The 22679-nt window shown below is 43.5% G+C and overlaps 1 protein-coding gene across 1 annotated transcript; it reads left to right on the top strand.

Annotated features, from left to right (window-relative positions):
- The first annotated feature begins 7573 nt into the window (after window positions 1-7573).
- Window positions 7574-14964, top strand: VIM (vimentin). Its single transcript, XM_081045069.1, has 9 exons — window positions 7574-8458; window positions 9066-9126; window positions 11471-11566; window positions 11654-11815; window positions 12099-12224; window positions 12568-12788; window positions 13270-13313; window positions 13658-13746; window positions 14599-14964. The coding sequence occupies exons 1-9, from the start codon at window positions 7896-7898 to the stop codon at window positions 14638-14640; spliced, it is 1404 nt and encodes a 467-aa protein (XP_080901195.1). The 5' UTR covers window positions 7574-7895; the 3' UTR covers window positions 14641-14964.
- Window positions 14965-22679: the final 7715 nt, after the last annotated feature.

The following is a 22679-nucleotide window of genomic DNA, read 5'->3' as shown; positions in this document are numbered from 1 at the left end:
ATCACTGTATGCCCCAAGGTCAGTCTCCTTTTACCAGTCACCGGATCTACTACAAACAGCCCTCAAATCAGTCTCCCCAATTCATCTTCCACAACATGCCAGAACAATCTTCCTAAAACACAGCTACAAGCACGTCTTTCTCCTAGTCACAAATGCAGTGAATTCCCACTGCCCACCACATTAATTACAAACTCCTCTCACTGACATTTTGTCCTCCCACGCATGATCCTATATTAGCTTTCAATTCCCTTTCTCCCTTACGACTGCTTCACCATCCAGCCACCCTGGGATTCTTGCTAGTCCCTAAATGTCCCCAGAACTCTTTCATGTATGTAGTCTTCACTTATACTGTCTCACTGGTTTTGACCATCCTTTCTCTACCATGATAAGCTGTAAAAGCTGTAAAAATACCCATTCCTCAAACCACCTTTTCTAAATACATTTTTTGATCTCCACCAAATGGATATGATCATTTGTCCATCGAAACCCTTCAGTATTTCATTCATGTCTCCTTTCGATCACTCACCCACCACACTGTGCTATGTATTACAGCTCTTTATATGGCTGCTTAATCCTTCTACAAGGCTAAGAGATCCCCAGAGGCATGCAAAGTTCTTACTTACCTAAATACGAGGTCTGACAATTAAGTTCACGAACTTGCCACCGTGCGCTTACATTGGCAGCCCTGTACAAACAGCTCAGTAAGGTTTTGTAACCTTGTATATCAGTGTCTCACAGCTGTGTTCATGTCAACATGTGGTAGTGCCTTGCTGAGTGGCGTTCATTATTGTTGTTATGTGTTTTTGTGTGCAGTCGTAAGAATGTCTGAGCTTGAATTAGAACAACAAATAAACATTAAACTTCTTGTTAAACTTGGCAAGAGTGGAAGAGAAATCAGGGACACGTTAGTCCAAGTTTATGGGGATAATGCCATGAAGAAAACAGCAGTGTACAAACACATTAAAGGTTTTTCTGAGGGGAGAGAGCGTGTCACTGATGAAGAGAGGTCAGGGCGGCCAGTAACGAGCAGAACTGACAAAAACATTGCAACAATTCATCAAATTGTGCATCAAAATCATTGGCTGACTATGAGAAGCATAGCAGACCAAGTAAACATCAATAGAGAAACAGTTAGGAATATCTTAACTGAAAATCTTGTTATAAGAAAGGTGTGTACAAAAATGGTCCCAAATGAGCTCACCAATGAACAAGAGCAAAGAAGAGTTGCAGTTTGCCAAGACCTTTCGGGCAGGCAAGATGATGTTTCAGGCCGTGTTATCACTGGTGATGAAACATGGGTGTACCGATATGACCCTGAAACAAAGTGTCAAAGTACACAACGGATGTCAGCCAATTCTCCATGACCAAAAAAGTTCCGTCAGTACAAATCAAGAGTCAAAACGATGTTGCTAACCTTTTTTGATATCAGAGGGATTATTCATTATGAATTTTTACCAACTGGATAAACAGTTAACCAAGTTTACTATTTGAAAGTGCTGAAAAGGCTATATGAAAATGTTAGAAGAAAACAACCTGAACTTTTTGCCAACAATTCATGGCTCTGGCATCACAACAATGTACCAGCTCACACGCACTGTCTGTGAGGGAGTTTTTAGCCAGTAAGCAAATAATTGGATTGGAACACCTTCCCTACTCACGTGATCTGGCCCCTAATGACTTCTTTCTTTACCTGAAGATAAAGGAAATATTGAAAGGAAGACATTTTGATGACATTCAGGACAGCAAGGGTAATACGACGACAGAAAAAGAGTTCCAAAATTGCTTTGAAGGGTGGACTAGGTGCTAGCATTGGTGCACAATTTCCCAAGGGGAGTACTTGGAAGGTGCCTGTAGTGATATTCAGAAATGAGGTATGTAACACTTTTTCTAGGATGAGTTCGTGAACCTAATTTCCAGACCTCATATACTAAGAAGCATTGCAGGCAGTACAGAAAATGAGTAACACCTAGCTGTTGAATGGAATATGAGAAAAGACCTGACCTGGGGGAAATGTGGTGTATTCACTGGACAGAGAAGCTAAGAGCCCCAGTGAAATGTCTGTCTGGTGGAAAATAGTGGAGATAAGGATAGATGTTCATACTTAGCATGGCTTTCAAAGGCCACAATTGAGCTATGCACCTAAGCTCCTCTGCAGCAAAATGTCTGGTTCATTCATCATCTTTATTACAAATTGTAATTACTTTGTTCGTTCCTTGACTTGAGCATTGTCTCCCTGTATCACACATACGCACATGGGGACTCAACTCTTCATTCCAAGAATGCATGCATTAAACCTGCCTTGTTGACTTTCCCCACTGTCTACCAGAATGCTTGGTCCGTGGTAAATATTCAATAAACATATTTTGAGTAAGCAAATGAAATGTGTGTATCATCATAATATTAATAGCTTGTAAAGATCAAATGCAGTCACATGTAAAGTGACTAGCACAATGCATGACTACAATAGGCACTAGTAAATATTCCCTCCCTCCCCCCTCCCTCTCTCTCTCCCACCTCCCTCTCTCCCTTCCTCTATGAACTACTCATGCATTAATTCACACATTCAACAAATGTGCCAGGCTTCTCTCCAGATTTCAAGATAGGATAGTGAACAACAGAGAAAAAGAATCCCTGCCTTCATGGAGCTTACATTCTGCGAGAATGACTGGTTCATTCTGGATTTTCAGGAAGTCTTATGAAGGCAGTTATTAGTAAAAAGGGGTGTGGCTTGAAGGCAGACACATCGGTGGGGGTAAGAAGAGCCTGGAGGAGCGAAGCCAATAACAGTACCCCAGGGATGAAGTATAACATGGCTGGGATGAGTGACAGTTACACAACAGAGGAGTGGATATAGGAAGCAATGGGACAGGACACCCACTGGAGTTGTGTGATCCAAGAGTGAGGAAGTTGCAATGATGAAAGTTTCCAATCTCGTTAGTTTGCTGTGTTGCCCTGACTAGACAGGGAAGTTAGGAGGGAAATCTACGGTGGTTGGTGGGTTTTAGGGTGTGGGATCAGGTACGCCCAATTTTGGATACGATGCCTCTGAAAGAGAGGGAAAGAAATGTAGGTGAAAGTGTTTAGTACTCAGAGTATGGATTTAGACTGCAGGTGAAAGCCAAACTCCCTTCTTATCTATTATACGAGGTCTGACAATTAAGTTCATGAACTTCTTCCAACATTGTTGTTAACCTTTTGTTGATATCAGAGGGATTATTCATTATGAATTTGTACCAACTGGATAAACAGTTAACCAAGTTTACTTTCTGGAAGTGCTGAAAAGACTGCATGAAAAAGTTAGACGTCCTGAACTTTTCACCAACAATTCATGGCTTTTACATCACGACAATGTACCAACTCACAGGTCACTGTCTGTGAGGGAGTTTTTGGCCAGTGAACAAATAACTGGATTGGAACACCCTCCCTACCCATCTGATCTGGCCCCCAATGACTTCTTCCTTTATCTGATGATAAAGGAAATATTGAAAGGAAGACATTTTGATGACATTCAGGACATCAAGGGTAATACAACGATAGCTCTGATGGCCATTCCAGAGAAAGAGTTCCTAAATTGCTTTGAAGGGTGAACTAGGCGCGGGCGTCGGTGTATGGTTTCCCAAGGGGAGTACTTCGAAGGCGACCGGAATGATACTCAGCAATGAGGTATGTAGCACTTTTCCTAGGATGAGTTTGCGAACTTAGTTGTCGGACCTTGTAAATCAGCGACATCTGAATAACATAAAACATTTCTTAATGTCTGCCAAACTCCTCTGGGAATCTGCTCCTGCACAACAGAATTGATAATTATCCTGTCTTTTCTCTTTTCAGTTCCTGGAACACAGTAGGGCCCTAAATAATATTTGTGAATTGAACTGGTTGACAGTAAGCAAAATCATCATGGCAAAGAGAAAAGAAAGAAGGCATTTGGAGTCAGTTCAAATTCTTGCTCTCTTCCTCTCTCCTACTAGTTAAAGACCGTGAGCAAATCGTTAGCCTGCATGTTAGACACTTCATGTGTGAAATGGATGGTCAACTCTATCTCACAGGACGTTGTGAGAGCATTAAATTCCATGAAAAGTTCAGGTCATCCAGCGGGCACAGAAAACAGGCATTTATCATAGTATTGTTATCTTTGCTTCCATGCCTTTTAGGTTTGCCATGCTTTTCACCATCTCACTTAATCCACCTGCTCATTGCTAACATTCCATCCAGGCGATCCTGCTAGAAGTTGTCCTCTTGGCACGGCCACCTGCCAGCCAGCTCTCCTAAAGCTCCCACAGGCCACTGAGCTCCTCTCCGCATGGCTGGCTGGTCCATCAGTTCTCATCATCCAATGCAACTGAAATTACTACAGCTTGCACATTCCAAAATCACTGCCAGTACTTTAGATTTGGTGACGTGTACACCTGGCCTACAAATTGCACCTTTGTGTCCTTATTTACACACAACCTGCATCACGCAGTGTTTGAAGCAGCTTCACAGTTCAGCATTTAAAGCTACTCTGAGATAGGCTTTCACAGCAGTCACAAAGTAAATATGAAAACTGAGAAAGCTATATCTAAATCCTGTTTGCTTCCAAAAAGTAAGCAGGATGAGTTAATCATATTCAAGGATGTTACTTGAGACATATTGATTTCCCTCAGCGATGACTGTCATCCACTGGTCGAGGCATTGTGCTAGATAGACATTGCATAATTTATTTCCCAATGCATTTACTTCTTTCCAAAGTCTCATGCATTCTACATAAATGAGTAAAAGTGTTTTTGTAACCTTCACTTTTCTACACTCTACAGTCCACCCCAAGCTATGGCAATTTCTAATAAGAAGCACACACCAGAGACTGTGTGTGTGTTTGTGTGTGTGTGTGTGTGTGTGTGTGTTGTGTGTACACGCACACACTCGCTGTATGGCCAGTGCAATGGGCTGAATGTTTGTACTCCACCCCGAAATTCCTGTTAGAACCCTAATCTCCAAAGATGGTATTTGGAGGTGGGGCCTTTCAGAGGTGATTAGGTTTAGATGAGGAGTTGAGAGTAAAGCCCCATGATGGGATTAGTGCCCTTATAAGAAAAGGGAGAGGCCAGAGTTTGCTTCCCCTGAACTTCATGTGAGGACACAGCAAGAAGGCAGCTCTCTGCAAACCAGGAAGCAGGTCCTCATCAGGCACCAAATCTGTAGGCACCTTGATCTTGGACTTCCTGCCTCCAGAAGTGTGAGAAATAAATGTGTATTTTGTATGCCACCCCGTCTGTGGTATTTTGTCACAGCAGCCTGAGCTACGACAGCAAGTGAACACATCACAGTCCTGAAAAAACAGATTGGAGAAGGGGTACCCCTGAGACGATGAGGTCCAGAGTCCACCCCAGAGGAAGTCACCACAGCCCTGAGGAATTTGCTGTGGTCACCAGCAGGGCACATGGCCACAATGCACCAGAGCCTTGCCCTCATTTTCCATGGTGAGTCAGCCAGCAAGCGTCCCCTGACAGCACCACTGCACTGCCCTGGGATCAGCATCTTAGGTGGGAGGAAGGTCCACCCTCTTTCCCCCCATATTGAGAGGACTTTTTCTCATTCTAAGGGTTCCAGGAAAACTCACAATGGTGACATTTCCTGACCAGTGACTTAAATAAAGGGCTCTCGGAGAGCAAGATGGTAACGTGGAGCAGAAGCTGGTTTGCCAGAGCACTGAGCCCCAGGAATGCTCCTTGGGAGGGATACACAGCGTCCCAGTGTCAGAGAGAATAAAGGAAACCCACAGCAGGGGAGCTGTACAGCAAAGGGTCCTGCCGCTCAACTCTGGCAGTGCACTAGGGCAGAATTAACTGAAATGAGGTAAACAAAATATTGCCTGAAAGACGCTTGTACAAAGAAGCTAGAATAAAACCTTCATTTGGTTCTACACTATTTTTCTTAAATGCTAGGTAACCTCCAGTACCCTTTTGCAAAAAAGGAAAAAAAAATAGAAGAGCCAGAAGGAGGGTTTTACTTATTTCGCCCCCACACACACTACCTCACCTATTCACTATAGAATCAAGATGCTTCTGTTTTTACAGGTTTTGGAATTAATCCTTTCAGTACTCCCTAAATGTTCTATGCACTCAAAAACAAACAAACAAAAAACCCTGTGATTTTTTTGAATTGCTATTTAATTCACAAAAAGACTGGCTTGTCTTCACTCTCTTCATCTCCCTTTAGAGGTAACTCTGTTCTGCATGTTCCTAATATTGCAACAATAGCCCTTGAGTGATTTACCTAGAAAGGTTTCAGTCGTGGACTCTGAACACTCCCTTGGTGCTCTGGACTAAACGCTTTTTGTTCTGTAGACAGTTTTCTCTGCCCAAATTCTTCTGGAAAACAGGCCGAAAGAACCTGTGGCATTTCCCAGACACGTCACCACAATCCTGCAATGTGCACAGCTAAATGAACACATAAATCGATCCTCCCCCCAAATATTATGACCTTTGAGTCACATAATGGCTTTTCATTAATCAAATTGGAGTTTTAAAGCAACACCTAATTAATTCTATAACTGGCGCAGATTATACCTTTAATGACTGCCACTGTAGCACAAAAACCAGTGATCACTGAATTTGATTTTGAAACTACGCTGAGTTTCCTCTTTCACCCAGAAGTTTCAGATCTTGTTCAAAGTTGGGTGTGGTTTCGTGTGGGGGGGGGTGTGGGGGAGGCTGAGAGGAGACCCGAGGGGAGGGTGGGAGGAAACTTGGCAAGAAAAAACCCGTGTTTGGGCGACAGTCCAGGGTCTGCATATGTTTCTTGCAAAGAAGTCCGCTCATTGGAGCAAAATCAGGCTTTGGCGAGTTAAGAACTCCGAGGCGCTGTGGTCTCCCCTACCAGAGAACTGCACACAAGAAAGCGGCGGCCCGCCTCGAAGTTGGTAAAACTTGGAAAACCAGTGCGCGCGGGGCCAGGGGAGCCCTGAGTCCATCCCGTCTAACGGTTCCCGCAAACCGCTAGGAGCCCTCCACCTAGGCAGGCAGAGAGCACAGTGACTCATTGCCAGTGACTCAGCGACCCCACCCCACTCCCTGGGGTCGCCGCCTCGCAGCTCACGCGGTCCAAAGCCCGACCCAGCCCGTCACGTCCCTGACCAGGAAACCTAAGGCGAAAGGGTGACAAGAGATGCGGGCCAGAGAGATCCCTGTCCAAGCCCAACACGCGAGGCTGCGCGGGGGCCCGAGCCCGGCGACCCGGGCTGTGCGCCCCCCACCTCGCGCTCCAATCTCGGGCGCTCTTTGTTTCTGTTACCACGCCTTCCAATCTGCTGGATCCCTTACTCCCCCTCTTCCTACTCCTTTGCCGGTGGGTCTCCGCACCCACCCGCTCCCCGCCGACCGCAATCTTGCAGCCACCCGCCCCTCCCACTCGCGCGCCTCCTCCCACGCCTCTTTGGCGAGGTGCCCGGGACCCCTTTGACCCAGTCTTGGGTGCGTTCCCCCGCCAACGTGAGACCCCGCCTTTTTCAGCACCCAGGGATGAGCAGAGCTCAGGCCATCATTAGGAAAGCCCCCAAAAGTCCCAGCCCAGCCAAGAAGTAACGGGCCCATGCTCAGTCGCAGGAGCCCAGGAGCCGGGAGGAGGAAGGCTCCAAAGTGCCCACGCCCCAACCCCCTCCCACCCTTCCCGCTACTCGCCGGGTCCCCATTGGCTGGTGCGCTCCGGATGGCGGTGGGAGGGGACCCTTTTCCCCAACGTTATAAAAACTGCGCCCTCGGCGGGGTCCCGTCCTCTGCCACTCTCGCTCCAGGGTCTCCGCGCCAGAGACGCCGCAGCGCTCCCACCGCCCACACCCACCGCGCCCTCGCTCGCCTCTGCCCGGAGCCAGCCCGCGCCGCCACAGCCACCCACCCAGCCCATCGCCACCCTCCGCAGCCATGTCCACCAGGTCCATGTCCTCGTCCTCCTACCGCAGGATGTTCGGCGGCCCCGGCACCGCCAGCCGGCCGAGCTCCAGCCGGAGCTACGTGACCTCGTCCACCCGCAGCTACAGTCTGGGCAGCGCTCTGCGCCCCAGCACCAGCCGCAGCGTCTACGCCTCCGCCCCCGGCGGGATGTACGCCACGCGCTCCTCGGCCGTCCGCCTGCGGAGCGGTGTTCCCGGCTTGCGGCTCCTGCAGGACTCGGTGGACTTCTCGCTGGCCGACGCCATCAACACCGAGTTCAAGAACACCCGCACCAACGAGAAGGTGGAGTTGCAGGAGCTGAATGACCGCTTCGCCAACTACATCGACAAGGTGCGCTTCCTGGAGCAGCAGAACAAGATCCTGCTGGCCGAGCTCGAGCAGCTCAAGGGCCAGGGCAAGTCGCGGCTGGGGGACCTCTACGAGGAGGAGATGCGGGAGCTGCGCCGGCAGGTGGACCAGCTCACCAACGACAAGGCCCGCGTCGAGGTGGAGCGCGACAACCTGGCCGAGGACGTCATGCGGCTCCGGGAGAAGTAAGGCGACGCCCACGCGGGCCGCGGGAGGGAGGGAGAGGGGTTCGCCCCCCCCCCCACGAGGAGCTGCCACGCCCTGGGGGATGTAACCTGGGGGGACAGCAGCGAAGCGGGGATGTGGCTGCCGTGGCTCAGCCCGGCCCGGAACCCAGACTTGGCAGTTCCCCTCCACACCCACTCATTGCCTAAGAACGCCCGTTTCAGGTCGCATGTCTTGAAAGTGCCGGTGATTAGCTGAAGGCCCTTGCAAACGATGAGCGCAGTGTGTCCAAACTCTTAGCAAGTTTCCTGGCCCCTTCTGGCGGACTGCCAGCCCTGAGGAGGGGGTGGGGGGGGGAGAGACTGTGCGGAAAGCTAGACAAAGGGGTTGCAGAGGCTTCTCGGGGGCGGGGTGACAGCGTTCGCCTTGCAGGTCCGTGCGACGACCGTGATTGCTTTTCCACTCTGCGGCCCACGTCCCGCTAAAACTTGTCGACGGTGACAGTTCCGAAAGCTGCAGTCGCTGGGTGCCCGCGGAGGTGGCGCGCAGCGACTTGGTGGTTGGGTGTGGCCGCCCCGCCCCTGGCGGTTTCCCAGTTCCCCTCTGGTGACTGTGCAACTGTTTCAGATTGCAGGAGGAGATGCTCCAGAGAGAGGATGCCGAGGGAACCCTGCAGTCTTTCAGACAGGTTTGTAGATCCTCTTCCCATTCGCAGCCACTGGACCCCACCCAACCAACCCAAGCCACGCGCGATTCTAAAAGTTACCCCAAGTCTAAGAGTGCAAAACTTCACGTCTGTGCGCAAAGCCCCCTAGTGGCAGAAAGACCCCAGATTGCAGCTTCCTCGATAAAATCCCTAGGATGATTGTTCTTGAGGACAGAGTCTTTAACTTTTTATTGTTTCCAGATTTTTTCCAAAGAAATATTTTTTCCGTTTATTTCTTGCAACACATTGATAATCTGATTTACAACAGTTACAGTTTGAGTGAGATTGCTGTTTGCGAAGTCAAGTTGGCTAACTTTTTACAAAGCCGCAAAAAGCGCAATTCTGCCCTGTAGTTAAAAATGTAAAACGTGTTGGAGGATAAGAAAGTTAGCTTAACTGGAACGAAGCCAGCAAGGTTTTCTTCTTTGCAAATTCTATTGTGGCCTTAAAATTAGATGGAAGTAGTGCTATGCACAACTATTTTGTGGTCTAATAAGGGTGAAAAGGAGCCATCTGTCCTCTGGCTGAAAGGTATTAATGGTTTCTCTGGGCTTCACTATGGAATGTAGATACAGACTCTGGCTAGTGTGATGGCTCTGGACAGAAATAATAGGAGTCTTTGTGTTCCCGGAGAAGCTTTGCAACAGGCTACATTCTTATTGAATATGTAATGATGTAAGCACAATTCTAATTGGACACAAGTATTTGCTAACATCCGTTATCTAATATCTGGCCCAGACTTGTGAAGTATGTGATGTGAAAAGTTCTTAAAGCTACAATCATGCCTCACATTTGGAAAGGTCTCAATATTTTTAACTTCTCTCCATAAATAAAGAATAACCCCAAGGCTGAAAAATGGAATTTTAATTAAAGGGGTGTTTTTTGTTGTTGTTGTTTTATGTTTTTGCTCCAAAGTTAGATGGATTTAAAGGATTTTTTTAACTTAAAGTTGGAATCCAAAAGCAGGAAGAGTTCTCAGTATAGCTGAATAACAATTTGAAGCAGAAATACATTTGCCAAAATAATTTAAACACAGCAATGTATGGTCATTTTAGTCATTGGGCATTTATAATCATCATATGTGTAATGTTTTTCAGGGTAATGAGTTAACATAAAACAATATTAGTATAGAAGATCTGTTTAGGGATTAAGTAACATTCCTCATATTCTTTCTCTTCAATGAAGTAGAATGTCACATTATACTTTTTAAAATAGAGGCTAGCAAGTTACTTCTCACATCTTTTTTTAGGGCTTACTAACAAGCAAAAATGAATTTTTCCAAAGCCTCATTATTTTTAAATCATCACCCATTCCTCAGTTACATTCCCATGAAGGTGGTAGAAGTATCAACATTTTAAGATGATAAGGCTATAAAACTGTACTCCAAAGATAACCGCTTACAAGATCAGGGGTATAAAAATCCTTATGATATTCCCTTGAGGGGAAATAAAACCTGAGTTATAAACTTGTGGGAACTCAGAAGGAGAGCCAAAGTAGCAAGAATTCTACATACACAGTAGTTTCATTATATGCAAAAGTTTTGATCAGTCATTCTGAAACTAAGTAACTGAATTGACACAGTGCTAAGTGAAAATGATGGACACACCCTGTAGAATGAGGCAGGGGTTTCAGAAAGAAAAAAAAATTCACCAGAGAAAGCAAAGAAAACGCAGTTCAGAGTTACATTTCTTTTCATGATTTGCTTGACCTGCATCTTTGCCAGTGTCCATCCTGAATTGGAGTATGAATCTAGCTTTGTAACTTGAATGCCAGATAACTCCATATTTGCTTTGGATCATAAGGATACATTTCAGATTTGAGCAGAGGGGGTTGGAAATAGAGCTTCGGTACACACATTTGAAATACAAATTTCTGTTCTACATGTACTCATGTATTTATGAAGTTGTGACATCTGGTCAACTCCTAGCATTGCATTATTCCATGATGTTTCAAAACAAATTTGTTTTAATGCTGTGGCATTGATTTTCTAAATTAAAAAAAAAAAAAAAACTTCACTGGTATAATGTGGATTCAGTAGTAATTTACCGAGTACAGTTTACCATGGTGGTATACACTTATTTATTTTTAAATTGTCTGTTAGTCACCTTGAGTACACCACAGTGGGTCACAATTCAAATTTTTTAATGAAGAGAAGAAAACAGTATATTAAGCACTGGGTAATTTACAAACTTACTTGAAAGTCATAAAATTTGTCAGCACCCTTTTTATACTAAATACAATGAGCTCAGATGGTTAATTTGAAATGAATAAATAAGCCATAGACTTTAGCATCTTCAATGTCCTGTCTTTTCTCTTTTCAAAATAGGATGTTGACAATGCTTCTTTGGCACGTCTTGACCTTGAGCGTAAAGTGGAATCCTTGCAAGAAGAGATTGTCTTTTTGAAGAAACTGCATGAGGAGGTAAGTGGAGTCCCTTTTCATGAATGCACGTGGGTGAAGCCGCTCCCATACTTGGGATGGCTGACCTTCTGTATGTTTTTTCTTGAGGAAATCGGGGAGCTGCAGGCTCAGATTCAGGAACAGCATGTCCAAATCGATGTGGATGTTTCCAAGCCTGACCTCACGGCTGCCCTGCGCGACGTACGTCAGCAGTACGAAAGCGTGGCTGCCAAGAATCTTCAGGAGGCTGAAGAATGGTACAAGTCCAAGGTATGAAACAAGCTAATGTGGCTAGCACAAAAGAAAAGCATTTTGTTCTGCAAATGCTGTACCTGTCTGTGATTCCTACATACCCTTTCGCTACAGTCAGAAAGGTGGCTTAACTTCAAGTTTTGTTTGTTGCTACTGCCTCCTCACCACTCACACTCCTCAGCCTCCATAATAGCCTTATTTGTTTGCGAGTTTTAAGCTTCCCCATTTGTCCAGGTATGGGAGAATCTCAGACAGAATCAAGTTGTTTGGGTGATCTACATCTCTGATTTCTTTCTCACAGTTTGCTGACCTGTCCGAGGCCGCTAACCGGAACAATGATGCCCTGCGCCAGGCAAAGCAGGAGTCAAATGAGTACCGGAGACAGGTGCAGTCCCTCACCTGCGAAGTGGATGCTCTTAAAGGAACCGTGAGTATCACACTGCAGTACAAGAGGGACAATCACCCACTTAGATCCTTTCCATTGACCAAACTCCTGGTGACATCTGACCAAAAGCTCAGTTGAAGAAAAAATGTCTATCAAAAGAAAATGACTTGTCGAGACAGATCCAGACCTTGAGAGCTGAAGGTTTTCACTTACATAGGTTATTGCTTCCGATAGGAAAGGACGTGGTACTTGTATTCTCCAGCTGAAATCAGAGTGTTCCCCACTGGCCACTTATGGAAATGGTTGCAAATGTTCTGTAAAGGGTGCTGGGCACAGCTGGGTTTTTCTGGCAATGAACGTTAGAAGGCTTTCTCACCTCCTGCAGAACGAGTCTCTGGAACGCCAGATGCGGGAAATGGAAGAGAACTTTGCTGTTGAAGCTGCTAACTACCAAGACACTATCGGCCGCCTGCAGGACGAGATTCAGAACATGAAGGAAGAGATGGCTCGTCACCTTCGTGAATACCAGGACCTGCTGAATGTCAAGATGGCTCTGGACATCGAGATTGCCACCTACAGGAAACTGCTGGAAGGCGAGGAGAGCAGGTATGGAACAAGGACTTGAGTGGGTGAATTGACAGCTGTCATTAGCTAGGTAGCATGCCACTCGCTATACATAACATTATTTTATTTATCTTAAGAACATTTCTTCAAGGGAACTGCTTACAACTTTTTATAAATAAGGAGGAGCCTTAGGTTCAGAGAGATTGAGTAACTTGCCCTAGTTGGTTAATCAATAGCAGAGCTGGGCTTTGAGCCTATGATTTGGGGAAAGCCAAGGATGATCCTCCCACCCTAGGAGGCCTCCGGCTCACACACCTGTGGGGAAGATGCTTGGAGGAAAATATTTAAATGTACTAATAATGAGATCACTCGGGGAAACGCTTTTGAAGCAAATCCCTCACTTATGAATTACGAGAGTAAATTTTCTTATTTGATGAAAATAAGAAATGTATACACTGGTTCCTTGTTGTCCGAGTTGCTTTCCAAAAATTTTACTTCTTCTTTATCTTTCTTTTTTTTTAAGGATTTCTCTGCCTCTGCCAGCCTTTTCTTCCCTGAACCTGAGGGGTAAGCATTTGGTTGCTCTTGATGAAAAATTTCAGCAGCTTGTAAACCGTTCTGTTTAGAAAGCACTCATTTTTAAATGATACTTGTAAAATGCCTTATAAGAGAAAATGCTATAAAACATCCATAATTTGCAAACCCAAGTAGTATCTTACCTTCTGATGCAACACTGATGTTAGACCCTGGGTTTTAAAATAGCTAATAGTTTTTAGAATTATTTTGGGAGTAGTGCTTTAAACTGTGAACAAAAATTGTGAACAAAAATCAGAATTATTTGGCCAAAATAGTTATTTGTCTTTTCAGAATTTCATTTTTATGCATTTGGGGCCTTTGTTTTCTTTATTCAGAAACCAACCTGGTGGATTCACTCCCTCTCGTTGACACCCACTCAAAAAGGACACTTCTAATTAAGACGGTTGAAACTAGAGATGGACAGGTTGGTATCATTAAATCCAAACTGGCGTAATCTCAGACAGGCATTGATATCCTTTTAAATCAATAAGTCTAGCTCAGATACAGCCAGCTAGTTTGGGAGGTTTCAGTTTCAGTCGTGCCTGCTAGAAAGAGAATAGGTCTCTTCTTTCAGTACTGCTGGCAGCCAACTAAGTATTTAGCTCCTAGATGTGAAGGTGAGATAGCAGTCTTCCTTCAGGCCAACATTAGTGGTTTTTCTATCATCCTTAATTTAAAATGGGAGTACATCTTCCTTCAGTTACTTCCTAGGTTAGCTTTATGAACCGTTTCATTAGACTACCTCAGTAATCAGGAGTGTTTTCACCCTTAGACATATGGCCTTCCCTATTGACCATCACCTATACATTCCTAGGCCCTGTTACATAGTACAAGGACTATATGATCAAGAAGTTTCTCGTTACCTCTTTATGCGGGGAAATAAATGGCCGAAATTTATTGTCGTCTTCATGGAATCATGCCTTGCACACATACTTAAAATGTACTTGATGTACATTGTAATGTCTTAGTTGCTTTTAAACTTTTGCGTAGAATTATTATAGCATCCTTCTTCATAAACACAGTTTTATTTTTTAAAAAGTTTTCTTTTTTGATGTCCTAATATTCCATTGGATACTTATTTCGCTTATAGGTGAAGTTCATTTCACATATTATCTGTACCCCCCAGCTGTAACCCTGTTCATGCAGAACCAAAATAACCCTCTGCCTTTCCCAATAAATTACATATAATTTGTAGGATTTTTCTTTATCATGCTGAATGGGGGGATTTAACCTTTAGCATGTCGTAGTATGTTTGATTTGAATATTTTTTTAACAGGTTATCAATGAAACATCTCAGCATCATGATGATCTGGAATGAAAATTGCACACACTCAAGTCAGCAATGTATTACCAGCAAGAACAAAAAAAGAAATCCTTATCTTAAAGAAACAGCTTTCAAGTGCCTTTCTGCAGTTTTTCAGGAGCGCAAGATAGATTTGGAATAGGAATAAGTTCTAGTTCTTAAGAACCAACACTCCTAAACTAAGAGATTTAGAAGAAAGTTTACAACATAATCTAGTTTACAAAGAAGCCTTGTGCTAGAATACTTTTTAAAAAGTATTTTTGAATACCTTTAAAACTGCTTTTTTCCAACCAGTATCTGACCAATTTGTTTCTGCTTCAATAAATCTTTGGAAAACTCTTTTGATGTCTTACTTATTTGATAATATCTATATACTTCTCTAAATTTTATGAAGCTGTATGTTTTAGGTAATTTTTTTTTTTTGGTCTTATTGGTTAATTGGTCACAGAAATCAAGTTTAGGTTAACTTACAAGTGAAACTTATTTGTTCTTGAGGTATGGTTCTGAATTTGATCGTTTTAGGTAGACTTCACTTCTTTTCAATTTTCAAGGTTGTTTTTTTTTTTTTTAATTTACAAGTAAATGGTATAAAGTAATATGCAAAAATGATGATAGGTCTTTTCATAAAATTAGTTAAGGTGGGTCCACATCCATGTGTAACTTAAGTTCTTACAAATAGACTTCCTAAAATTTAAAACTGACTAAAATGAAAACTTTTCCATCTGACTTATTTCACTTAGCATGCTAAGTGATGGAAAAAGTCAAGAACCATATGATTTCACGCGTGGGATCTACAACAAAGCAATAAACGAACAGGCAAGACAAAAACTCATAGACACAACAGTATGGTGGTTACCAGAGGGAAAAGGCGGGGTGGGGGGAGGTTGAAGAAGGAAGAGGGGGTCAAATATATGGTGACAGATGGAGATGACTGGGTGGTGAACACACAATGCAATATACCTTGAAACCTATATCATTTTCTTAACCAATCTCACCCCAATAAATTGAATTTTAAAAAATCAAAACTTGTTTTATTAGTACATGCAGCATATGAGTAGCACAAACTCCACTATGAGAGTTAAAGCATGGGACAATGGCCTATACCTTCCATGAGTAAGATGCAGAGAAAGGTGACACATTCTTCAAGTTTCAACATGAAACCTGCCAGCTCTTCTGTGTGTACATCTATATACGTGACATCTGAATCTATCTACCTATAGCTTTATGTTTGGGAGATGATGTTAGACACGAAGGAAAATCCTTACCTTTTCATCTGGGAGTCACGTAGTGAAATGATGCTAATTGTAAGTCTAATAAGCTTTTAAAACCTGAAGCAATGAGTGAAGTGCTGTCATGAAAAGCTTCCAATTGAGCAGGTCCTAGGAAGACAGTTACAGTGTAGATAAATAGAAAATGGAGGGTCTTACCAGGGGGCAACGGAGTTGTGATGGGCAATTGTGTGTTCTGGAGGGAAATGCCTTTGGGTGATTCCTGGACTTCTCAAAGTCCCAATTTCCTATATAACTATTATCTCCTCTCCTTCGGGAATGATGTGGTCCGCATTTGTTATCATTTTTGGGTGTTTGTATCTCCTCTCCAGAGTTGCTGAGGGGACTAGAGAGATAATTCATACAAAGCCCTGCTCAGTGCAAACACTGTGCTAAAGTAACTTTAATGTTAGCTGTGATTTTCTTCCTTTTTGTTAAGTGGGCCCTGTAGGAGTAACGAAAGGATTGGCTGGGGATGGTGGCCTAGCGAGGGTGGCTTTTCATCCTACTTTCCTTAGGGTTATGCCCACTTGCTAGTAGTGCCCCCTTTCAATCTTACGAGTATACTGGTTTGGACAATAGATAATATCTGGTCATCCTGCCCTTAGGATAGTCTTACTGGAAAGGATATTCTTCCTGAGATTCCTTGGGTGTGCCTGCCCCATCACCCCTCCTACTCCCATTTCTGAACAACTGACATGTTAAATGGGGTAATCAGCACTACGAGAGAAAGCGTTCAAGTCTTCAGGGCCTTAAGACACTTTTTCTCTTAGGTTTTTGGTTTTGTTTTCTTCATCTATTCTCATCACATTCCCCTCAGCCTCCTGATCCCATTTCCCCTGTCTTCTCTTTCATTTCTACCTACCTTTGGTTTACTAGGATCATCCATGAAAGACACCAGTCCTGTGTTGGTTTTCTTCAAGCATATGACCCTTTACTATTTAAAAAAAAAAAAAAATCAAAGCTATAGTTGTTTTCAGGGGAAAAAGAACGAGGATGACAAGTTCTGCCTGTATATTTTGAGACTAGTGGGGGACCCCACCCTTAAAAATCCCTTACAGCTCTTTCTAAAACCACATCCCTGAAATGGAAAAGATGAGCTGGCCTCCCTTATCTGTGACTGTCAGAAATTAGCCCTTAATGAAAAGCCTCACAGGGGACCGCCTCATAGGAATTCAAATCTATTTAAGTCTTTTTTATTTTTATCTTTAATTATACTGTTAGCAGTTTCCTTATCTTCCACTTTGAAAAACTCATAAAAAGAAACTATGTTCTCACCACCTATGGTAAACAAAAGGTTAATGCTTGGTTCTTTTATGTATAACATTAATCCAAAATCAAAGGAGATTAAAAAAAAGTAGGGAATGGGGAGAAGGAAGGAAATGATGACATAAAGTATAAGTCTGAAAAAAGTTATCTAGGGGACTGAAGTCCATGGAAATAATGTGAAAATTAAGTCCTGCTGAGTTTTCTCACAGTAGTGGAAGATGGAAGAGGTGGCTGGTGAATGAGACAAGTGTCTGCTTTAGTTACAGCATGCCTAATGTTAGGCTCCACGTTCCCCTAACCAACCTCTGACAAAGGCAGTAGGAAGCTACATCTCTTTTCTGAGTTTGTGAGACTAAGGGAGGAAGTGTGTGTTCGGTAATCGGTGCAGGGTCGGGGAGGGAAAGGGGAGCTGGGAGGACACCAGCTTCCACTCTTGTTTTCCTGAAAACAAGGATAAAACAGACACTATGACTGCAAGAAAGCTCTGTCTCCAAACCTGGGAGACTTCAGCTAAATCGAACGTCTATATTAAACCTCCTGGGCTGCCGTAACAAAATTCCACAAACTGGGTGGCATAACAACAAAAATTTATTTTCTCACCGTTCTGGAGGCTAAAAGTCCAAGACCAAGGTGTTGGCAGGGATGGTTTCTTCTGAGGCCTCTCTCCTTAGCTAATCTCTTCTTATAAGGAAACTAGCTGCAGTCACACATAGCTTAACAATGGGGATTCAATTCCTTCTGAGAAGTGCGCCGTTAGGCAATTTCATCATTAGGCGAACATCATAGAGTGCACGTACACAAACCTGAATGGTTTAGCCTACCTCACGTCTACAGCCTATTGGGCCTCAGCTACAAACCTGTAAAGCATGTGACTCTCCTGAATGCTGTGGGCAGTTGGAATACGATGGTATTTGTGTATCTAAACATAGAAAAGTTACAGTAAAAATAGGGTGTAAAAATTTTAAAAATAGTACACTTGCATAGGGTACTTACCATGAATGGAATTTGCAGGACTGGACGTTGCTGTGGGTGAGTGTGAAGGCCTAGGACATGATTGCACACGGCTGTAGACTTTATACACACTGTCCCACATGCCCTCCCCGCTTCCTTCCGACAGGGTCAGACATAAACCATCAAAGTTGTCAGTGCTGCTCCATGAATAGTGATGTGGGCTGGACTGATTAGAAATATTAAGGAGAAACCAGCTGGGTAAGGCTTAGCTCACCATAATAGTGACTGTCAGGAGGGAGAGAAAGGTGGCCTGAGGATCAGTAGGAAAAAGAAATCAGGGTGGAGAGATCAAGGAACCCAGGGGATTGTCATGGCAATGTGGTTTTGAGCAGCGGTCAGATTAAGGAACTTTGTGGTATTCGTTAGAAAAGAGGGTGTTTAACATGCAGAGGGTGTAGAGCTGAGGACCCAGCATTTTCACTTTGGAAATTTGGTTTTGGTTCCCCTGACTATACCAGGCACTAAAGGTTCTCTCTGACATTGAATTGGTGGAAGAAATCAAACTCACTTATACTTTACATCATTACAACCTGAAAATATTTCCAAAGTCCAGGGACAGACTGGCTCCCCACCAGCACAGAAAGCTTTTACTAAAATGGCCGTGGCACCTAATTCTTGTTCGAGTCTTCCCTGGATCTTAGGTCCGCAACAAAGAATTGACTGCGATGTACTCTGCAGACCATCAGGCTAGCTCTGGGAGGGCTAAAGCACCTTCTGAATATGGGACGCTGGGAGAACATGCTTCTCTGTGTGAAACAGGTCCATGGCTGACTGATTGGCGTGGAATCTGTGCACGCAAAACTGAGGTGCTGTGAGTGAGAAAAAATCTACTGCCAAGCCCCACAGATACTGCTCCAGTCAGCTGGGGCTGTAGTCAGTTATGCTCCTTGAAACAACAGAGGTAAGTGTTTTCCTTGCTGCTACACAAATATAGCAATATATTTTAAAAACATACATGTGTATTATAAAGATATAAAAATAATACATGTTGGGTATAGCTCGGGTACAAGATTATTTTAATGTGGAAATTAACATTTAACAGTTCACATTTATGAATTTAATATTTTAACATATTAAAGGAGGAAACCCTTTGATATGCTTAATAGATATAGAAAAAATATTCCATAAAAGTCAACATCTTACCATTATAAAAAGTTTTTAAAAAATAGGACTCTAATGGACATTTCTTAACTTTATATGAGGGAGATATAAGAAACTAAGAATAAACATAAAAACCGATGGTGAAATAATGTAACTATTCCCTTTAAGATCAAGAAGAACAGGATACCCTCTGTCTCTACCCATATCCAACATTGTACTATTGGGAAAAATAAGAATTAAAAGGCAGAGTAATAGAAGGGATAAAACTGTCGATTGCAAATGATATTATTGCTTATTTGGATAACCCAAAACTATCTACAGACAAATTATGTACAAAGAAAAGCAAAGGGCCAAGAAGAGATAAGACTCTTTTAGATAAGACAAACATCAAGATAGGAGGCTTTGTCTTACCAGATGGGTTATAGTAAAACATAATCTTGTAGTATTGGTGCAGAGATAGACATCAAGAGAATATCATAGAGTACCCCAAATAAACTCAGATATCTTAGTCAGTTTGTGATGCTATAACAAAATACTATAGACCCGGGGGCTTAAACACCAAATATTTGTTACTCGTAGTTCTGGAGGCTTGGAGTCCAAGATCAAGGTGCTGGCAGACTTGGTGTCTTGTAAGGGCCCAATTCCTGGTTTGCAGACAGACACCTTCTTGCTGTTCTCACATGTGTTCTCACATGGGGGGGGGATAATAAGGGGGGAGAGAGAGAGAGAGAGAGAGAGAGAGAGAGAAAGAGAGAGATATGGAGAGAGAATGCTAACTCTGGTTTCTACTTATAAGGCATGAATTCCATCACGAGGACTTGATGGATACTAAGTGCCCTCTCCAGATACCATCACACTGGGGAACAGGGCTTTCAACATACACATTTTGAGAGGGCACAAATATCCAGTCTGTATGTGGAAATTTCCTTTGTGAAAGAGTGAGCACTGTTCTAACCTACATTAACTGGAAAATCATTTTGAAAAGAACCCTTAAAGGGGAGATGCCATCAAATATATGGCGATGGAAGGAGAACTGACTCTGGGTGGTGAACACACAATGGGATTTATAGATGATGTAATACAGAACTGTACACCTCAAATCTATGTAAATTTACTAACAATTGTCACCCCAATAAATTTAATTTAAAAAATTTTTCTGATAACCTCTGAAAAAAAAAAGGGGGAGATGCCACCATTGTTTACCCAAAACTTATTCTGAAGGCTTTCTGTAATACGGACCCAATAGTCTCTTTCAGGCTGCTTTCTTCCAGATCTTGAAGCAATGGGTGCCTCCTTAAGGAAAAGAGATGATGATTGGATAGTTTTAACATCCCTGTAAGAGTTGCCAAAGATTTATTTGACAATGCACAAATTCCATACCTAATTATTCACTATCTGTGAATACAATTAATTTTAAATATATAGTCTAAAGTTAACTCTAGGAAGCATGCATCGTGTTTGACAATCTCAAAAGCCTTTCTCTTCCCAATCATTACCTATTTCAACCCACCACAACGTATCCCATCTTTCAATTCCAGTTAAATGTGGCTAATATAAAATACTCTAATAAGTGTAGGGTAATGGGTATAGTCAGAAAATCGAATGTTCTCATCACCTCCAGGTAAACTTTCTTCCCCTCAATGTATGCATTGGCTTACTGTGAGAAGAAAAAAGAGAGGATGGAAGCTGTCCCCAGGTGGTATATAGGATGAACGGCTTATGAAACAATGCAATCAGCTCCAGGCGGAAAACATTTCCAACTATACCTCCCTATGGGATTGAACAGAAACAGGCAATTTTTGTTCTAATTGCCCTGTGTTCCGGCAAATCATTCTGGCTGTTCTCAGTAGTCACCTTGCAAGACCATGAGTTATGGTGTGATTTCTTTCACTTCAAACTGACAGAGCGAAGCAGAACGGCATTGATGCAGTTTCAGTCTGTTGTATTCAAGAATTTGATATACTCAAACCTAGGCCTGGCTTCCAGTACCATGGGGTGGGGGACATTTCCTGGCTTGATCATGAAGTTCTCTTGACAATACTGTGTTGATGATATTTTATGGTTTTCAATTAAGTCACCAACCAGTGAGATTTTGTGATGGGAACAACCTTCGAAAACGGTTGATCAGAAAAACTACCAGGTGGCCTATTCCAGAGCAACTTTGCAGTCACATAAGTTGGCTAATGGACCTTATTTTTAATAGCTCTCTGTCAAGAAAGTTTGAGTTCATAAAATTGGAGCCCACCAGAATGACACAAAGTTGAATTTCAAATGCTGCTTTTGTGTTCTGAAAGGATGTTGTAAACATGTCCCTGCCAAGGATGGGTGACTGTCTTTAGGCCAAAGCTTAAGGAGGTGAAGCATAGCATCTAACCAGGTGCCAACAGGAGAGAGAGGCATGCATTTTAAGGGCAGAGGACCCCCACCCCAAACTATAACACAGCCCAGCAGTGGGCCGGCTATCTCTCACGTACAATGACAGTTAGCCGTAGCTCGATAGCCTTGGAAAGTGGGTGTCCCTGACACCGGACCCATGTGTAGCCAGTGAGTATGCCACTGTGGCCACTCCACCCATACGCCCATTGCCCAGTTCCAGGGTGGTCCATAACAATGGCTGGCTAACATAACTCTGCTGAGTCATAGTCTACTTCATTGTTCGGTGTCTCTGCTGTGGTGGGACGCTTTCTAGTGGACGTTAGTACATGATATAACGATCTTATGGCTGTGCATGTCTCATATACCCATCCATATGCCGCTCTCCAGCCGTCCTGGGTCTAACAGTCCAGTGTTTTTCTTTGTAGGCTCTTGGCCAACCAGCCACACTATGATCTCAGCCCACAAATCTCTACCCAGTCTCCTTCTATACCAGGTGCACCACTTGCATGCCTGTTCATTACAAAGCTGTTTTTCCCTCCCCCTTATCTTTCAAGGCCATCCCTGGATGTGGCAGCAGTAGCCCCACCAAGCATTTCATATTATACCCACAAATAGAGCCAACCCATGTATAAATCAAGTGCAAGTTTGGGGCTGGTTGTATGGCACTTCTCCCCCAAAGGCCACCAGTGTGAGCTGGGGAAGGGGTGATGATGCAGGCACAAACAATGGCGTTGGCATCTGGGCTCTCTGCTCCCGCGGCTTACCTGTGTTCACTGGTCCTGCTCAGGCTCAATTTTGGATGCAGCATTTCCATTTTTACTAAGGCCCACTTGGAAACTCTTCTTTAAAAGATAAATAATTCTCCATGGCCTTCCTTTAGGACTCAGGAGTCTGTGTAGCATTTCTCCCTCTAGGGCTTTCCGTGGATGACATACTGCATCTTTGCTCATCACATACCCCTCCAATTCTGCAGAGTTGGCAGGATTTTGTGGCCAAATCTAGGTTCCCGTACCATAGTCTGAACCTGCT

Source organism: Rhinolophus hipposideros (assembly GCF_964194185.1).
Source record: "Rhinolophus hipposideros genome assembly, chromosome: 1".
Lineage (NCBI taxonomy): Eukaryota > Metazoa > Chordata > Mammalia > Chiroptera > Rhinolophidae > Rhinolophus > Rhinolophus hipposideros.
Note: the sequence above shows the minus strand (reverse complement) of the source record. Positions and strands in the feature narration are given on the sequence as shown.